This window comes from Maniola hyperantus, chromosome 3 (genome assembly GCF_902806685.2).
Source record: "Maniola hyperantus chromosome 3, iAphHyp1.2, whole genome shotgun sequence".
In the NCBI taxonomy this organism is placed as follows: Eukaryota; Metazoa; Arthropoda; class Insecta; order Lepidoptera; family Nymphalidae; genus Maniola; species Maniola hyperantus.
In genome coordinates this window covers 14,897,781-14,919,284 of record NC_048538.1, presented here as the reverse complement: position 1 = coordinate 14,919,284, position 21,504 = coordinate 14,897,781, and the positions used below count along the sequence as shown (strand labels likewise).

The 21,504-nt window shown below is 40.7% G+C and overlaps 1 protein-coding gene across 1 annotated transcript; it reads right to left on the bottom strand.

The window, feature by feature from the left end:
• Nucleotides 1-1,355: 1,355 nt before the first annotated feature.
• LOC117995828 (23 kDa integral membrane protein-like) lies at nt 1,356-19,513 on the bottom strand. Its single transcript, XM_034983849.2, has 5 exons — nt 19,172-19,513; nt 18,432-18,620; nt 17,250-17,429; nt 15,722-15,940; nt 1,356-2,923 (listed from the first exon to the last, which is right to left on the bottom strand). The coding sequence occupies exons 1-5, from the start codon at nt 19,229-19,231 to the stop codon at nt 2,762-2,764; spliced, it is 810 nt and encodes a 269-aa protein (XP_034839740.1). The 5' UTR covers nt 19,232-19,513; the 3' UTR covers nt 1,356-2,761.
• Nucleotides 19,514-21,504: the final 1,991 nt, after the last annotated feature.

The window sequence follows — 21,504 nt, the reverse complement described above, 5'->3', positions numbered from 1 at the left end:
GGACGCGTTTACCTAGAAGAGGCCTATTCACTCTTATTTTAGAGATTCTTCACTCTTGTTTTAAAGAGAGGTTCTTACAACTCATTCTACTTGAAAAGAGCCGTTTAAAAAATAAATTAATTAAAACAATGGAAATGATCTCAATACAATGTTTTAGCATTGAATTTCGCGAATTTTAATGACTTCAATCTGGATGATTCGATGGCAACGACCGTAGCACAATCTAATGAACGATTTTATACGCTTTGCGAGAATACTGCCATATCTTGTGATTGTACCGCAGCTTTACGATTATACTTTGTATGGACTATTGTGTTTTACAAAACTAAAATCTAAATAGTTATGCTATTTTAGTTAATTAATTGAGCGAAGCTTGGATAATTAAAAATCCCTCGGCTCAGGTAGTTCGATACCTAGTACCTATACCTCTTAGTACTTTACTGTTTGAGATAATTATAAGCCAAAGGCTTTGAGGAAATATTACTTTAGTATAGGATGTATTATGGTATAATACTTCTAACTAGCTAGCTTATTCCCGTTATATAATATTTCAAATCCCTATTTTACCCCCTTAGGGGTTGTTTTTTCAAAAATCCTTTCTTAACATAATGTCTGTGTGTGTGATGTCTAGGTCATAATAGCTACCTGCATACCAAATATCATCCAGATCCATCCAGTAGTTTGAGCTTTGCGTTGATAGATCAGTCATGACTCATGAGTCAGTCAGTCAGCTTTTCCTTTTATACATATAGACTAGCTTATTCCCGCGACATCGTCCGCGTGGACTACACACCTCTAATTTTACCCCTTATGGGTTGAATTTTCAATAATCCTTTTTAGTTGATGTCTAAGTACATTATAATAGCTATCTGTATGCCAAACTTCAGCTCGATCCGTCCAGTAGTTTGTACTGTGCGTTGATAGTAGGTATGTAGATCGGTCAGTCAGTAAGTCAGTCCGTCAGTCACCTTTTCTTTTTATATATTTAGAATATTCAATGCCCAAAGGCAAACTTTTCTTCACAATTTTATTTTGAAAGGTTATAAAGGTGTGTACACACACGACGCGCGGCGAAGAGACGACTTAATAACTGTTTGATGTGGCTCCTACAAGTGGCTTGTCCTACGTGATATAAATAAATTTCGATTTCGAATTTATGATTTTTAAAGCTCCTTCAAAGGTTTGTTATTTTATTTTTATACTTAGCTTTTGCAAAGGACTTTCCAGAGCCCAAGAAAATTTACGAGCAATACCTAACCTATACTTATTTACATTGTACATTACGATCGTAGTTCCTACGTACTTTTTTCCATGTCCTTTCTGATGAAGTAAATAAATAAATAAAAGAATAGAAAAAATTATAAAAAGTTTATTATATTTTGTTCAAGACAGTTTCATTATGCTATCATTGCTATGCTATCATTGTATAATACTACCATTTACATATTTAAACAAATAAACTTAGTATTCGGTTTTTTGCTTATAATATTTTCCAAGAAGATAAGGTCTAACAAAATACAAAGTTTATAGAAAATGCAAAGTTTATATAGTTAGAAGAAGTTTCTTTTGGTTCAAAAAAAATACTGATGAAAATAAAAATGACGTATCTCACTCACTGGGTACAAAAATATTTTAGGCTTAGGTTTAATGCCTTAGTTGCCTTACAATAAAAGTTTTACTAACAAATCATTAAAAAAAAATAAGAAAAGTATAATGACCTCATTTTAACGACGTTTCTTTATTAAATTAAATTAATTTCGTCTATATCTCTTTTTAGTAAGATAATCATCTCACCTACAATACTTAGGTACTCTATAAATATTTTCTTCCAATATATTTTACAAAATAAATTACCTATCTATTCGAATTTTTAATAAATTGCTTACTTAATACCTATACTTGTTATTCCTTAACACTAATTGGACAGTGGTTTTTCTTATATACATATAGTCCGCAACAGATCGAGATGGCAATCGGGGAGGGAACACCCCTCACACCCACACAACCCGCACGCTAATCCATTGCGGCGCGCTCATACCCCGATTGTCATCTCAGCCTGTCGTGGCCTATACCTACTTACTAACTTTTTAGTCATGTCAGTTTATTTATTAAGGTAAAGTTGTGTTAAGCCGAGAAGGTTCCTATTCAGTATATAAGCTGTAATTTTATGTAACAGATGCAGGCCCAGAAAGCGACCTAGCAACTTTTGATTCGAGATGAAACCGACACTGTTATACATGAATCTGGATTCCTCCTACGCTGACCGACAAAAGCACCAGAAGAGAAATTATTGATGCCTTCGACTGACACACGTGACACGATGCGTTTCCGGTGCGTTGCGGCGCCGAGCCACACCGCTATGGATTTCAGTGTTGGGTGCTTTGCGTTGCCACTCCGGCAAAGGGGATGGCGTGTATATTTTGACATCCGCAGATGCGGATGCGGATGTCTGAATTAATGCGAATGTTCCGCATTTGCGGATGCGGAACATTCACAATATACACTTTTTAACCGACTTCCAAAAAGGAGGTGGTTCTCAATTCGGTCCATTTTTTTTGACTTTTTTTTATGTATGTAGGTACATCGATTTTTTCCAGGTTTCTGGACCGATTTGCAGGACACGTGACTTGTCAGAGCCCAAAAAGATTTGCAACAAGACGGTTGGAGTTTTTTCATAACGTGCATTAAGAACTGTATCGGGCATCGCCGTTCGCTATAGTGTGTAGGTTCCCGGCTTTACACGCTTACAAACTAAAGGAATTCAATACTTTGGCAAGGTGGGGGCAGGAGCAGTCGCCGATGATAGCAGAGAGTCGTCAGGCGCCGCGAAGTTCTCTCGGATAGATATCGAGTGCCGCAGAGACGCCCGCCGCCTCTCCTTGATGGCGTGGGCGAGGAAGAAGGTGCAGAATATACCCGTACTCTGGAACAAAAGAACTAATAAATACGAGAAAATAATATCCTCATTTGTTGTTTCCTATTCAGATGCAAGTTAACCCTTGACTGCAATCTCACGTGGTGGTAAGTAATGATGCAGTCCTTTAAGATGGAAGGAGACTAACTGCGCCAGAGTTTGTGAGATTTCGTGAGCTGAAATGTGAATCTCAGCTAGCTTTAGACTGGGCTATGGAATTTCCATAAAGAACACAATTCGAAAAAAAAGTCGCAGAGAAAATCTAAGGTCATGTCATGACATACCTAGTCCAAATACTATCAATAAGTTGAAGTGACAGTAGGCAAGCCGTGCTCGTCGTAGGATGAAATGCCATTGGATTGCCTTACTTTGCGTATTGTAAGGTCCGCCTTGCTGGATTCCTATTGATATACTAAGTACTAGATAATAAAAAGATGGCGATAGGAAGTCGGAATGAGGATAACTGAGGACTGGGTGTCGTGATGCGTGGTGCTCATCTGTGGGCTCATACTACAAATCGTTCGCGCGTCGCTGCCGTTGCGCGTTGTGTTCGCCCAGGCCTTTAAAGGACACACTGTGCCCAGTGCCCCACATCTATAACGTCATGTAAACCATTGCATCTGTACCTAGTACAGTACGCGGCTTAAAAGTAATGTACATCGACCTTTAGAAGGAGATAGCAGATTTGTAGAGTGCTGTCCCTGTCGTTGAGACCGACAAAACGTCATATAGGTATGAGTGACAGAGACGACGCTCTACAAAGCCGAAATGTCATTCTAAAGGCCGATGTACATTACTTTCGTCGGCGTACTGTACCTACTCTTGAATATCCAAGAAAACAGACGATAAAATTCTTACTTTGAGTAACGAATGACTAAAACTTATATTATTCCAATTATGACGTCAAAAATGTTATTTTCCTCAAAACAGACTGAAGCTTTAGAACATTCTTTAAAGCCTTTATCAGAAACTTGACAAACACTTATAGTGCTTACAAAAGGGGAAACCAATAGCATAATTTGTGACGTCATGTATTATAGTTCTAGAAACCAGATGCAACCACAATGACGTCATGTACACAAGTATTAGGTCTATACCTATACATCGATGACCTATACCCATATGGCCGAGTCGAAACATTGATTTCATTCATCATCATCACCTCAACCCATCGTCGGCCCACTATTGAGCACTGGTCTCCTATTAGAATAAAAAAAAGATTTAGGTCATAATCCACCACGCTGACCAAGTGTGGATTAACAGAATTCACACAGCTTTGAGAACACAATGGAAAACTCTCAGGCATGCAGATGCAGGTTCCTCGTGATGTTTTCTTTCAATGTAAGAGTAAGTGATATATTAACTCACATAAGGGCGTATGTGAACTCATCCGTGAAATCACGGATTCCGCAAAAATACGGATCGAATGACTACGTATTTGTATGACGGCCACTTAGAAGAATCACGGATACGAACCGAATACGGATGAGTGCACAAACACCCTTACTCGGATTTTTTACGGGGTTCGGGGCAGTGCCCCGGGGCCCTAAAGCTCAGGGGGCCCTCGAATCCTTACCAGAAAATCTCGATCAAACGAAAGTTTTGAAAATTTCTCCCATTTTCAAAATAAATACGATAATTCGAAAGTTACTAGGGAATTCCCCTAAATTCTTTCTGTGAATGTATTTGTATTTAATATTTTTATTTGATAAAACCTAACCAGCTTAGATAGCAGTTGGGCCCCATTTGATTTGCCCCAGGGCCCTTGGTTACCTAGCTACGCCACTGCTAAGTACCTGTCACCTTCTGTCACTGCTTTCACGAGGCAGTTAGGTAGGTAGGTAGGTAGTCTAGTAGATTAATATTTATCATCAAAGAAACCGTGTCACCAGTCACTTATAGACACTTATAATATAATTGTTACTATGAACGCACTAGTTAATTGCTCTACGAGGAAGCAATCCCCGTCCGTCGCCCAGATGAGTCACCTCTTGGTAAGAAACAATGAGGTCTTACTCTTTGGTATAATTTACTGCCAAGTGCTAACAGAACGTCTTATAATATTGTTGCGAGTTGCGACATACGATAAGCTGTGACTTGCGACTTAACTCAATAGCTCAACGGGTAAAGGAGTGGACTGAAAACCGAAAGGGAGACGGTTAAAACCCCCGCCCGTTGCACTAAATTGTCGTACCTAATCCTAGCACAAGCTTGACGCTTAGTTGGACAGGAAAGGGGAATATTAGTCTTTAACATGGCCAATATTCTTTTTAAAAAAAACTAGGCCGAAACGATTAACAGTATTGATAGCAAGTGTTAGCTGGTAGGCACCTGAAAACTTGTTTTCAATATTTTTAATTAAAATTTAAACAACAAATACTGAAATGTAATGTGCTAAACATAGCGGAACCAATAATTAATCTATGGTGCTAAATATTATTTGATGAAACCCATGAAATAGTTAATTTGTAAGCTGTCTAACCGTTTTTAAGATAGACCCCGTCACATAAATGGTCAAACTGACAAATTAGACGGGCCTTATTTCTTTTTATTTTAAGATATCGATGATTTTAAGACTACTTAGCTTATGCTCGCGACTTCGTCCGCGTGGACTACACAAATTTCAAACCCCTATTTCACCCCCAAGGAGTTGCAATTTCAAAAATCCTTTCTTAGCCGATGCCTACGTCATAATAGCTATCTGCATGCCAAATTTCGGCCCGAAAGTCGCGGGCTTTCATCGGGTTATAAACTGACTATGGAAATCGGAATGAGGATCTCTAAGAACATTTCCACATTGACTGTAGGTACCTGTTTAGATAAGAAACGTCACGCAACGTGTATCACTTGCCGGTGGCGGCAATCATCTCATTACTGCCAATGACGTCACCCTGACTCCCGAGGGCAAGTCGCCGGTCAACAGCTATTATCTATTCAATAGCCTAATCTACTCGTAATAGATAGGTACTCTGTGCTCAGTATATTATAAGTAGGTACTCTTGCCCAATGCCCATTTACGTTCTAGATACCTAGGTACAGTACTATACCGCTTCTATAAGTTACGCCGATGCACCTGCGCAGAAATCTTATTTTTGAATGGCGCCAAAATATCTATTCGGTTTTAGTGGGTGTTACGTTGATTCGCACTTGGCCGGTTTTTTTTTAAATCTTTATTTGCAGAGATTATTCGCATGGCGAATATGCCTCTCTATCTTGTTACATATTATGTATAACTACTTATACTATAAATTACTATACTACTATATTATTTTATATATCGAGAAAAACAAATCAGTAGGTACCTAGGTAATTAATTTTTTATTGTTGTCTTTTCAATCTAACCACTTAAAACAATGAACATAATATATCTATTCGGTTTTAGTGGGTGTTAGGTTGATTCGCACTTGGCCGGTTTTTTTTTAATCTTTATTTGCAGAGGATTATTCGCATGGCGAATATGCCTCTATATCTTGTTACATATAACTACTAACACTATAAATTACTATACTACTATATTATTTTATATATCGAGAAAAACAAATCAGTAGGTACCTAGGTAACTAATTTTTTATTGTTGTCTTTTCAATCTAACCACTTAAAACAATGAACATAATATATCTATTCGGTGGTTTTAGTGGGTGTTAGGTTGATTCGCACTTGGCCGGTTTTTTTTAAATCTTTATTTGCAGAGATTATTCGCATGGCGAATATGCCTCTATATCTTGTTACATATAACTACTAATACTATAAATTACTATACTACTATATTATTTTATATATCGAGAAATCAAAACAAATCAGTACCTAGGTAATTAATTTTTTATTGTTGTCTTTTCAATCTAACCACTTAAAACAATGAACATAATAATAACCCTGCCATATCGAACACACGATCACTCGTCCTCCCAATCCCCCTCGGAGATGATCTCTCTAACCCGACATCCTCACTCATCAGGGCCTTGCGCCGCAATCATTCGCCCATTATCTATATTGCTTTAATCAACCCCCGTCTCTGTCTAACACTACCAACAAGACAGAGATGGCACAACAAATTGAGATAAACGCATTTGCTCCCACGCAGTATGGCAGGTGATATTGTTTCTAGTATGAGTTGATAGCTTCCTTTGCTCTAGCTATTTAACCCTCAATTGAGTAGGTACCAAGTAATTACCTAAATCACAGAATATAATATAATAGTAGATACTAACGTACTTAAATCGTAACGTATAGTATGCTCTTTAAAAAGCATATTATACGTGGAAGACTATGTAAATGATAAGAAAGCTTGGATTTGACTCGCTCCAGCAATGCACGGGACTGCAATTGCTTGTACAGTATGTTATAATAATATTGTAAATGGATCACTTGAAAAGAGTAACCGCCGAGTTCTTGCTAGTTCTTCTCGGTAGGAACCGCATTCCGAACCAGTGGTAAATTAAACTAGTTAACGATTCAAAAGCAAACAGTCTACTTGAAAAAAATAATATTCTATAGTAAAATGCAGAACTGAAATCCATAAGGTAATTAAGATTATTTGATTTCACATTGCCCACATGTGTAATTAATAATTTTATGCATATATTTGAAAGTCAAATTCATTTATTGCATTATAAGCTTCTTCGAGCGTGCAATAATATTAAAGTAACAAAACAAAATTTTGATTTATTCCTTAGAATAATATTTATAAATTTATTACAGATCTTAGGTAGGTATTTACAGATTTATTAGGAGCTATACGAAATATGAGCCAATGGTTACGACTTACGACGTTAGCCCACCTATTCGGGAGATCCGGGGTTCGATCCCGGGCCCGCAACTCTAACTTATCGGAGTTGGTGTGTGAAGTCTACTAACTTGGCCAGCGTAGTAGACTAGGGCTTATAAACCCTACTCATTGGAATCCTGTTCTCAGTAGTGGGCTGAATAATTTAAACCTTTTTTTTTCATTTTAATAAAGGAAATTTATATCTACACGAATCCTGCAATCCGGTATTTGGCAACTAGTCAAATCAGTATCTTTTTAGCAAACGTCAAAACACGCGCTTAGTATGCGAGCTTCTATGAAATGAACAGTTTAATCGATAATTTAAAATGGCACTTCAAACTAATGAAGAACATGGATTTTACATATTTTGGAAGCCCCTCTATTTATTAGGTAATCACTGAGAAATAATTTATTTTTGACATAGGTAGGTACTTAGGCAAATTTCGTGTTGAACCTGCAACTTGAATCCTTTTGCTTGAGGAAATGCATCAAAGAGCAGTTCAAATGGAAGATTTCATTGAGGTTAGTCCTTAAAAGGGACAAAGGTTATGAGTTCATACCTACTTCATTGTGACGTCATCGGAGGAAGCTATGAGGTAACTGCGCGCGCGCCGATTCAGAGCAAGGTTTTGCCACTTAGTCATAATATACAAAAATATTATGTAAGTAGATCCCACGAAAATCATAAACTTCAAAGTCAAAAGTGGGTGATCGTCGTAATAAAAATCCGGCCAAGTGCGAGTCAGACTCGCGCACCGACATTTTGTACGATAAATCAGAAACGAAGTAGGTATTATGCATTAAAATAAATAAAAATCTGTTTTAGAATGTACAAGTAAAGCCCTTTCGTATAATACCTTACTTGGTATACTTAGTTACCTTACTTTCAAAATTGAAAATGCAAATATTTTTTTCATGAACACATTTTATTTTATTTTCATGATTATAGGTCAACGGGTAGTACCCTATAGGTTTTCCATTTTTATTCCATTTTTCCAGGACCATACAATAGTCCAAAGAATGGGATTAGAATTTTGAAACATTTAATAGTCAAAATTGAAGAAAAATGATGATGATGTCGACCAAAAAACCCAGTTAATGAATCAACACATTAGTTACAGGAAACCTTGAGTCACAAACAGTTTAATCGTAAATGATAGTTACAGTTATTAAGTTAATTATTATATTGAACGTCATGTTTTATCAGTCTTCTTAAATAAATAGTTATAAGTCTATACAAACAAATGTCTCATTCATTATCTCTAGGTACCTTTATAGAGTCAAGTGTATGTATTTAATGATACCCAGAAATTGTCCGAGAAATAATATAAGTATCCACTGAACAACGAAATTTATCCAATAAAAAACCGGCTGCCTGATAACTGATTGAGAAATACGCAGTTTATAACCCGCGGTTTTCCTCACAGTTATGGGCCGTACTGTATACGGTACAGTATAGCTATATGCCATATACATGGCACATGTGACATGGCCTCTTGTCTTATCCATGAATTCCTGAAGCGTTGCTTCACTTATTTAAGTGAAGCAGAGGACGATGTGTCCTCTTCATCGCTTCCAATATCCGAAGCACGTGCTTAACGATCCAAAAGATCGTACAACAACCGACAATGCTTCCTCATAGTCAGGGGTTGGACAGTAGGCATTATACGTAACCTCAACACAGCGTCTTTACCAGCGAAAACGATGTCTTCGATCTCGTAATCATCCAAACGTGGATACACCATGACCTCGGGGTACGTAGATGTAACCCGTGCCACCATTCCACCGTCGCCGTCGTCGCGTCATTCTAACCCAAAGTCCCAGCCTCACACGAGGCGCACTCAAGAAAACGTTACCTGCACTCTTCGAGCAATAGGACTCGACTTCTGGCAGAGTTTCTGGTCTCATCTAACCCCCTGATTGCGGCCAATCGGGCCTAAACAGTACCGGAAAGAATTTTCCAGTATCCACACTTGGATCAGAATGTGGTGAGTTGATCATTATGGCCATAGTCAAATAAACGGAGATTTATGGTACCACATAATTGGCGCTCCATGTAGAGGTTTTGGGTCACAAATAGAGGCCTGGGATTTGAATGCCTCATATTTTTGCCATGCCTTCATTCCGCAGGTGAAGACATCAGTGACGAAGCGGACGATGCGAGCAGTACCCGATTAGACGACATCCCCATTCTCCACGCAAGATGGAGAGCCTCTTGGATAGAGATATTAGGGTAAGGAGGCACTGCCTCCAGAGTCCAGGCCCATACTATCGATTGACCTTCAGCCAACCGGAGAAAACCACCGCTGCGAATCCCTTGGTTTTATGTAGATAAAATTGGAGCATCAAAGGTTTTTAGATAAAAACCAAAATGTAACCTAAGAAAATAAAAGGTATCTACAAAGAGTGAGTAGTACAAGGAGTCTGGGAGTCTACAGCTTACGCCCTTGAGTGTTGAACATCCAATTATGACATTGATCGTTCATTAAATCAAACAAGACATTGTTCCGTGTATCAGTGACTTTGAATGACGCGCAAATAGCTAGGTGCCAACAACAAGCCATATTATCATACGCATCATACTGTACCTCAGTACCAGCTACTATACCTAGTGAGGTCGCATCCCACTTAGTATTGACAATGAGGTCATGGATGACATTGTGTCAATTTTCGCGGCTTCTTAGCATATTATCACAGATCTGTCCATATTATACTTTCGACTTAGCGTTTGTGCTAGGCATCTAAGTGGATAAGTTCTACATCAGTCAATTCCGTCAATCATGACCACATCATGACTAATGTAATGAGGGATGAATTTTAGAACTTCTGACTAATCTTCCAACCACGATTGATTTATTCATCGTAAATCGTAATAAGTAGGGTACTTACCTAATGTCTCCCCGATATTACGACAAGGTACTAACTAACTGGACCTCCCTCATTAGGACCCGTCCACGTACCAAGATAATCATCAACCAGCGTCAATTTATCGGTCTCTTGATATCCCGACTAATCAGTGCCGTCTTTACCTGGTGGTTCAAGGGGTATAGGCGGCGCACCCGGGCGCACGGTCCTGGGGGGCGCAAGCAAATCGCCATAAATTTTGATAGGTACGAGGTGGTACCTACTCCACCCAGACGTGCCCAGACCACGCGAGCGGAGCTGTTGGCGGGAAAAATTCGTGCTCGTTTTATCAGGGGCAGGCTCACTTTTGCACCCCGGCACCGAATATGTTTAAGACGGTCCTGCGACTAATCTGATTTTAATAAATCTATGCAAATAGGCCGAATCCAACTCGGTTGGGCAGCGTTCAGAAGCTTCGAGATGTCTTCTTGTCCAAAATTCCTCAGTGCTTGAAGACCAAAGTCTTCGAACAGTGCGTGTTGCCAGTGATGACATATGGATCCTATCCGAGACATGGTCGCTAACTATGGGCCTCATAGGAAACTCGGAATCACTCAGCGGGCGATGGAGAGAGCTATGCTTGGAGATTCTCTACGTGATCAAATCAGAAATGAGGAGATCCGTAGGAGAACTAGAGTAACCGACATATAGCTCAACGGGTTGCGAAGCTGAAGTGGCAATGGGGCACATAGTTCGTACAACCGATACCGATAGACGTTGGGGTCCCAAGGTGCTGGAATGGCGACCTCGCACCGGAAGACGCAGCGTTGGAAGACCCCCCACTAGGTAGACGGACGACATCAGACTAGTCGCAGGGGGATCCAGGCGGCGCAAGACCGTGGCGTGTGGAAGTCCCTACGAGAGACCTATGTCCAGCAGTGGACATCTATTGGTTGATGATGATGATGATGCAAATAGGTACTTATATTATTAAAAAAAAATGTATTACCTCTACGTATACGGAAAAATATAATAAAGCCATTGTTATAAGGTCACATATCTATTATTAAGCATATAAACAAACAAACAATGGCAGTAGATGGTTCTGTTAAGTACTGTTGTCACGCTATGCCTATTTCATTGTTTTGTTCACGATAGGTAGATGTTATCATAGTCATAACGCTTCAAGGTAGTAATTGAATGATAGCTGACTCACCCCGGCTTTGCACGAGTGCGTGCCTAGGTATTCTTAGTACATATAAATCTACAAAAAAGATTCGGGATGTCGGGCGTTCGAGTCCGGGTACGCACTACGCGCCTCTAACTTTTCGGAGTAATGAAAACTCGCGAGGAAACCTGCCTGAGACTCCTAACTGTTCTCCATAATGTTCTCAAATGTGTGTAATGTAAAGACTGCCAATCTGCACTTGGCCAGCGTGGTAGACTATGACTACAAGCTAGACCTTTTGTCATAATGGGTTAAACGGATGGGCCGTGAAAAGCTATCTCACATACAAACATATTTTCGCATTTCTAATATTATAAATATGAATTTATAATGTGTAAAAAATCCATTTTAACTTTATCAATCAAATGGCATGTCAAAAGTACGATTTTAGTCCTTATCTCTATGGGGTGAACTCGTACTTTTGACATGACAGTTGATCCATAGAGTTAAAATGGCGCGTGAGTCAAAAAGTCATTTTGTACGGACTTTATCAGTTTCACTGAGATTTGGTAAAAATCTCAAATCTTTCAGATTTCTCGACTGAAGTTCTAGAACTTAGTCAACTTTGTTTTGTAACTGTGAAAGTTCCCCGTTCAATACTTAGGACAGCTAGGTATGGTCCGCGACAGGTCGATATGGCAGTCGGGGTGGGGACGCCCCGCACACCCGCACACCCGCACAGCCCTAGCGCTTACCTGGTGCGGGCGAGCGCGGGAGGTGTGCGGGGCGTCCCCCCGCCCCATACCCCGATTGACATCTCAAACTATCGCGCACTATAGGTAGGTAGGTACCTATCTGAAAATATTTTTTCGCCTCATATCTTCCAGTAGGGCTGGATAGGTGGGAAAAAATCCACTCTTACCCACCAGGGGGAATACCTTAGCAGGAATAAGTGGAACAGACCAATTTTAAGACGACATTGCAGCGTGATCACATTGTTTATAATTTATAGGAAGTAGTTAAGTACTACCGGAAATCACTACGTAAATATACGAGTAAACATCTAAAATGCTGTCGCATATGGAACTAACACTGTCGAATTCCTTCGTTTGCTTTTTAGGGTTCCGTATTCGAAGGGTGCCAACGGGACCGTATTACTGGGCCGTATGGCAATGGGCAGGGCAGGGCACATAGTTCGTACAACCGATAGACGTTGGGGTCCCAAGGTGCTGGAATGGCGACCTCGCACCGGAAGACGCAGTGTTGGAAGACCCCCACTAGGTGGAGGACGACATCAGACGAGTTGAAGCCGCTGGATCCAGGCGGCGCAAGACCGTGGCGTGTGGAAGTTCTTACAAGAGACCTATTTCCAGCAGTGGACGTCTATTGGTTGATGATGATGATGATGATGCCCGTCCGTATATCCGTCCATCCGTGCAACAGACTGTCTATCAGCGAGCTGTATCTCGTGAGCCGTAAAAAGAATGTGCATTTCTATTGCCGTTATAACAACAAATGTGTGAGTCCCATTTGTTTCATAGAACTTGACGTCATCGGACAAAATGAGACAATATTTTAGCCTAATTTGTTCCCTGAAACAAAATAAATGGGACGTAAACTACCTTCTACCCCAACAAATAATAAAAAAAAATTAAAATGGCTGCCATGAAAATTAAAAAATATTTAAAAGTCTTATTTCTTGTAGAACGGTATAGTACGGAACCTTTCGTAAACGAGTCCGACTCATACTTGACCGATTTTTTGAGAACAAGCGAAAGCGATTCCTCCTACGTTTATTAGATAGGCACTGTTATGCCTATCTAATAAACATATCTAACAAACTCCCACGAGAACTGAGGAAATGTTTCTACATACGACATAGTAATGCAATGAATTACTTTATATTTTGGTTTTTCTATTACTAGGGGCCGATTCTCTTGTACACAATCTCTAAACTAAATTAACGAGTCTAAATCTAGTGCTTGCCTTTTCCGCAAGCAATATTATGAAAGGGATAGCAATAGATTTAGACGTGTCATTTCAGTTTAGAGTTTGTGTACAACGAAATTAGCCACATCGGCGCCAATTCTGTTGTCTCTCTCTAAACTTGATTTAAAGTACTGCATCTTGTCAGACTGTGTCCGTCCTTTTCTTATTACATTAGTAAGAAGAGGATGCAAATACTCTAAAATTTAGGTGCGCTCAGAATCGGTACCTACCAGTATAGTCCGCGACAGGGGCAATAGGGGTATGAGGCGGGGGGACGCTCCGCACACCCGCACGGCACGTCACCCGCGCTCGCCCGCACAGGGTTAGCGCGGGGACTGAGTGGGTGTGCGGGGCATTCTCTCCCCGATTGCTATCTCGACCTGTCGCGTACTGTACCCTATATATTATCTCCCTAAGTGTCCTGTCGCATACATATATCTCCCTATATATTATATCTCCCTAAGTGTATCAAAATAATTAATTACATTACTTACTACTTAGTAGGTCAATAATCATCACGTCAGCCGAAACAATTAGAGCCCATGGGACAGCGCATTATGACGCCATTGTTATTATTAGCCAATACCCACTCTATATGATAGGTATTTGGTACGAAAATAATGATACGATAATGTTTATTTTTGGTTGAGCAAAATATGTCATAGCCAGTTTGGAACTTGGAACGTAATCTAAATATATAAAAGGAAAAGGTGACCGACTGACTGCCTGATCTATCGCACAGCTCAAACTACTGGACGGATCGGGCTGAAATTTGGCATGCAGATAGCTATTATGACGTAGGCATCCGCTAACAAAGGGTTTTTGAAAATTCAACCCCTAAGGGGGTGAAATAGGGGTTTGAAATTTATGTAGTCCACGCGGACGAAGTCGCGAGCATAAGCTAGTAGAAGATAACCGGTAATATTGTATCTATTGCTTAGTAGACGATCCGCATAACTACATGCCAATAAAGCTTACCGCAAAATCGTTAAAAATGATGACGTACTAGATGATGCCCGCGACTTTGTGGGCGTGGATTTAGGTTTTTTGAACTCTTTAATTTTCCGGGATAAAAAGCCTTGGTCCTTCCCCGGGATATGTAAGTTAACCCTGTACCAAATTTCATCAAAATCGGTTGTACTGTCGGGCCGTGAAAAGCTAGCAGACAGACAGACAGACACACTTTCGCATTTATAATATTAGTATGGATACTATTCTATAGGACATAGAATGTATACAAGTATCCACGATTTCTAACGTAAACCAACGTGGACTCACGCCATGGTCTCGGAGGCGTACGGATTAATCCAGTCCAACCAGCCCATTCGTCTAACCGTCGGTCGTCCTAAAGCCACAGGACATAAGTAGATTCTTTACAAGTGTCCCCGATTTCTACCAGACGTGGACTCACGGCATGGTCCCGGGGTGTACTTACGGATTAATCCAGTCCAACAAACACATTCGTTCCAACTTCCAACTTTCAACGTCATCCTTAAGCCATGGTCCACCGTCCGACCTTCACAGGAGGCGTTCAGTGGAGTTTCGAGTTCACGTCACCCCATCCCTTCCCCCTCAGGTGACACTGCAGCTGCCAGTAGGGCAGCATACTCCAAAACTATATAACTACTCTACACCAAAACTATATCTAGGTATGGCATCATCTCCTTCATAGTGCTGTACAGGGATTGTCGTGTTGCAGGTTGCCGCAGCCTCGCTGGTAGAGGACGGTGCAGTCAGAGTGTATTTTCAGGATATATCTACTGACCTGCAAGAGTGATGCTGCAAGCGCAACCATCGCAACCAGCAGCAGCTGCTGTTTGGCGTAGTCGTGCAGCAGGTTGCCGCAGCCTCGCTGGTAGAGGACGGTGCAGTCAGAGTGTATTTTCAGGATATATCTACTGACCTGCAAGAGTGATGCTGCAAGCGCAACCATCGCAACCAGCAGCAGCTGCTGTTTGGCGTAGTCGTGCAGCAGGTTGCCGCAGCCTCGCTGATAGAGGACGGCGCAGTCAGAGTGTATTTTCAGGATATATCTACTGACCTGCAAGAGTGATGCTGCAAGCGCAACCATCGCAACCAGCAGCAGCTGCTGTTTGGCGTAGTCGTGTAGCAGGTTGCCGCAGCCTCGCTGGTAGAGTGTGCTGCAGTCTGAAGTGTACGGCTTCTGGATGGAGTCGAGGGGGCCCTGGCCGCAGCAGGAGAAGGGCACATGACCGGACGAGCTGTAGTCATTCGGGCCGCTCACACCGCAACATTCGAACTGTAAAAATATAAAGGTACGATTTAGTTTATGTTATGTTCAGGACTCAGGTGACGGAAAACATCATGAGGAAACCTGCTACCTGAGAGTTCCCTATAATGTTCTCAAAGGTGTATGAGGTCTGCCAATCCGCACTTGTCATATGTGGTAGACTATGGTCAAACCCTTCTCATTCTGAGAGATGTTTTCAGTTATAAGCCGGCGATGGGTTGATGGTGATGCTGTTGTCGCATCGGCGGAAAGCTTCGGGAAGCTACGGGAGTTCGTGCACCAGTGGCACAAGAAGTGGAACAGCTCGGCTCCGTGACCGTGGGAACCAGCGAGTGTTTGAGGAAGGATCCGGACCACGGGGCACGCGGGGACTTGCGTGCAGTGTACGTCTGCCCCAGAAATGGGAGAGAGACACATGTTCAGTCAGAGGAGGCCAGAGAACCAAACTTTTCCTATCCAAATTCCAAAGTGTTTTAAATTTCCAATGGAGAACAAAGGTTTGTTTATTAAAAGATCTGAGCGCTATTTATTTTCTTTAGGTACAATGGAAACTAGCTACCCGACGATCCAGTTACTAGCGTTCCAGTGCGACAGCTCTTATGGCGTAGAAAAATATTAGAAATATGGGTTTGATACAGTTCAGCCATTTTTCTAGGTTAGCATTGGCACGCTATAAATTGCTTCGTCATTGCAAGGTAAGTCGTGATCGCAATAATTATGATGTGGAAGGACACCTAAAGAGGTTCCGAGATGGCGACTATCATGACCGACAATGCTCCCTATCTCGTAGGGCTACAAAATTCAACCTTATTACAGCGTCCTCGCCGGCGAAGACGAGGACGAGGTCCCCGATTTCTAACGTCACCCGGACGTGGACTCACGCCACGGCCTCGGGGGCGTACGGACTAACCAGTAGTCCAACCAATCCACCCATCCCAACGTCATCCTAAGCCGTGGTCCGAGCCTCACAGGTGGCGCCCTTAGGAGGACGTTGCCCCCCGACCTGTCAAATTATTTCTTCGCGCCCTAGGGCTCACCCCCAGGCGGAGCTTCGCGCTCGCCCGTACAACGGATTGACGTAATTTTTTGCATGGGTATAAAGACCTGGAGAGTGACATAGGCTACTTTTTATCATGGAAAGTGTTCCCACGGAATTTTTTTAAAACCTAATTCCACGCGGATGAAGTCGCGGGTATTAGCTAGTTATTAATATTCACCACAGAGGATCTACATAGGATATTCACAGAGTACAGTGTTGCTAACTTTGGAATTTCATTTCATGAGATTCTGGTCTACCTATAGACCTATAGGTACTTACTTTCATATGTAATCTGTCCCATCGAATATTGTCAGCGCTGGCGTCCTTGTTTTCCGTGGTGAGTAGGAAGTAGGAGGTCATAGTCGTCTTGATGTCGATCTCGATGTTGTCCCACACCACCATGGCCCACACAAAACACGAGAACTCGATTACCACTATCAGAATTATTAGGAGGCCTGTCTGAAAGTTAATAAAAAAAATCTATATCAGTACCCTTATTATAAGCTAGCTGAACTGGCGAACTTCGTATCGCCTAACAGTCAATTATTTTTCAGGCAATTTTTAAAATTTTTCGCTCCGTTAGAACCATCCTCGTACTTCAAGGAATATTATAAAAAAAGAATTAGCGAACTCGGTTCAGCTGTTCTCGAGATTTGCGATCAGCAACACATTCAGCGATTCATTTTTATATAGGTACCTAATTACCTATATATGTATATTGTATATTAGGAGTAGGATAATAATTGTATTGGATTCAACTCGAATGGCGTTTTACACTATTGTAGTAACTAAATGGTTCCACATTTGCATAATAGACCACTATATAATTATTTTTTATACTTAAGTAGTTGAAACTTGAGGATACCCTGGGTTGAATTGTCCCTACTCCTTTATGTAATTACTTGAAACCTTCATCACGATCAACCTATTGTCGGCTCACTACAGAGCACGGGTCTCCTTCCAGAGGGAGAGAAGGGTTTTGGCCATAGCTTATCACGCTGGCCAAGTGCGGATTGGCAGACTTTACACACCTTTAAGAACATTATAGAGAACTCTCAGGTATGCAGGTTTTCTGACGATGTTTTCCTTCACCGTTAAAGCAAGTGATATTTCATTACATATTTACTTAAAACGCACATAACTCCGAGAAGTTGGAGGTGCGTGCCCGGATTCGAACTCCCGACCTCCGATTAGGAGGCGGACGTCCTATCTACTAGGCTATTACAGCTTATTGAAAATCTTGAAACCTTACCAGAGTAATAATTCAAATCTGTTTGATAGATGGCGTTAGTAGTAACGAATATACAGTCCACGAAACCCTACCGTCCTATTTTAGTCTAGTTATGGTTTATTGTTATTCACCAGCACTTAATCTCGAGTGCAATGTTTACAAATATGTATATTGATGTACCTACATAACATTATCCAACCAAGATATCAATAATATAGGTAGATACTTACTATTATGACATGTATTTGATGCATAGACTTTGCTGTTCTCCATCCAATCCAGGCTATAGAACAAGTGATGATTGCCATCATTAATAGCAGTATAGCTGGATATTCCACACTGACTCCTATGAAGTGTCGGTATATGAAAAGACGGTATAGAAGATATCCACTCATGCCGAAAAGTACCACTGCTGACATCTGTCGGAACATGAAGAAAACAACTTAAGTACGTAATACGGCAAAGTAAAATATTATGGTTCGTATAAAAAACTTTCTAGCGCCAATGTAAAGGGAAATCGTCGAGGAAAACTCGCAATATAAATTAGCAAGGTTATAATAATGAAAACTTTAAGAAAACTTCATAAAAATAAAAAGTTGTTTTTAATTAAACTTTAGATAACTTGAGAAGTTTTATTAGTAAAATCTGTGGGGAACAGGTAGGCCATTGGACCTAGGTATTGAGCTTAAGGCTGTAAGTTAAGCTTTAATTTTGAAAACTCTTTTTATAAAACTGATCAAAATAATTAAGGGAAATCAAATGTTTTTAAAAATGTTGCTTAACTATTTATAATGTACGATTAGTTAATATGACTAACCGGTTTATGAATATAACAATAATATTGTGTAAATCCGAGTTGTTATGACAACACAAAGAGTATAAAGACGCTTTATCAGCGAGTTTTTGTGTAACGGGACACCTAAAAAGCCGGACACAAATTATTAAATAAAAATAGATGAATCAAACTTACACCGAATAGAATATTGAAGGTCAGAACCAGGTATTTCCAGCAATTCGACGATAGAGCCATTGTTTCGGTTGCACAGTGTGTTCACATGTCAGAGATCGCATGCAAGCCGAAACATTAACAACGCGTTCGCGGCCGCTCGTTCCACCTCAGAAAGTGTTTGCAAGTATGACTGCTTGCTTCGAGCGCAATGACGCTGCAACTAGTTACATACCGAAACAGAATTAAACCGACATTTAACTATAGCCACTATCTTTTATCTTTGCCAATATATTTTTTAAGTCAACACAATGTAGGGCAGTCGTTCCTAGAAAATGAGTGTTTTATCCGTTTTGATATGTGCAATGCCTTATCAGTTTATCGCGCTGATAAAATAAGTGTTCCGCATAAACTAGGTACCAAAACGTAGCTAGTAGTAGTAACTAGAAGGTAGAAGGTACTGTGTATGGCGCAACGTTGGCTAACCTAGTTTCCATACGACAGAAGTTGCGTTCTCCGTCGGAAGATCTTATTAATAGCTAATGACATTTCTATTTTTGCTTACGCTCGCTACTAAGCTTATCTTTTGAGATTCGTCAAGCTTTTTCAAAATACTGTCCTACGCGCCTTGCTAGAGTATGGTTTTATAAGTAAGAGGTGCCGGGTTCGATTCCCGGCAAGAGCAGTTTGAAAAATAATTTGGTGAGGCTTCGGCCGTAGTTACACCAGTGACGTTTGTGATATGTATGTTCACTCCTTACTGAAGTGACTGTAAATGCCATCTAGTAGCGACACTTTGCAGCTATCGAAACTACTTTCAAAGGCCCATATTACAATGCAGCTCTTTGATCTTTGTTCTAGTTCTATCAGTACCCTTATTATAAATGCGAAAGTGTGTTTGTTTGTTGGTTTGTCCTTCAATCACGTCGCAACGGTGCAACGGATTGACGTGATTTTTTGCATGGCTATAGATAAAGACCTGGATAGTGACACAGGCTACTTTTATCCCGGAAAATCAAAGAGTTCCCACGGGATTTTTAAAAAACCTAATTCTACGCGGACGAAGTCGCGGGCATCAGCTAGTAGGAACTAAGTAGAAGCACAGAATATAATATAATAGTTAGGAATGGTAAAAGTTCTGTTAGGTAGTTAGTAGGTACGTCTACAAACATACATAAAAGGAATAAAACACTTTAAAGTGAGTTTATTTAATTACTCGATCCGGCAATTGAAGACGTTTAACCAGCGTTTAACCAATTAACATTCCGCCTGTATGCTCCTGTACCGCTCTTATGCTACAATAGAAACTAAGCAGATAGGTATAGTCCGCGACAGGTTGAGGTGGCAATCGAGGGGTATGAGGCGGGGGGACACCGCACACCCGTACGTCACCTGCGTTCGCCCGCACCGGTTTAGCGCGGAGGCTGTGCGGGTGTGCGGGGCGTTAACTCCCCGATTGGCATCTCGCCCTGTCGTGTACTATAGGTAGGTATATTATAATATTCTTCCATATCCTTTATTTACATCGATACGTATCGCCTTGTACAATAATAAAACGTTACATATGTAGGTAATTTAAGTAATTACTAATTTTATAAATAATTAAATATCACTTACCTTAACGGTGAAGGAAAACATCGTGAGGAAACCTGCATGCCTGAGAGTTCTCCATAATGTTCTCAAGGTGTGTGAAGTCTACCAATCCGCACATGGCCAGCGTGGTAGACTATGGCCAAAACCCTTCTCACTCTGAGAGGAGACCCGTGCTCTGTAGTGAGCCGGTGATGGGTTGATTACTTGATCATGATGATGATGATGAATTTTATAACCATTTACATAACTTTATAAAGCGGTATTTAAGTAAGTAGCTGACTAGCTGTACATTACAGCTATTTACAGTAATGTAAAATAATTTTTTAAAAAACCCCCCGGTGAAGTGCGAGTCGGACTCGCACACGAAGGGTTTCGCACTATACACCGAATAAAAAATAACAGTTTTAATAGGCCTAAGTAGGTATATTTTGTAATTTTCCTCTAGGTACTTGGGCTTTAAGACATTTCTACCTGCCAAATTTCATGATTCTAGGTCAACCGGAAGACCCTGTAGGTTTTGATTCTCTTGACAGGTTTTGAAGGTGCCAGACAGTCTGGCTGTCGTGTCTTTCATTATAGGATTACTTCGTTGTCAGTCTAGGGCAGACGTAATCCTATAATGGTTCCTTTTCCCTGGAGGTACGGAACCTTAAAAACTATGAATATTGCGTGATGTGAGACGTATCCTAGTTCCCTATGGGTACAATTTAAATGCTCGCCAAAATAATTTTTAGACCCTAAGACTAAGTACCAAGGATACGCAA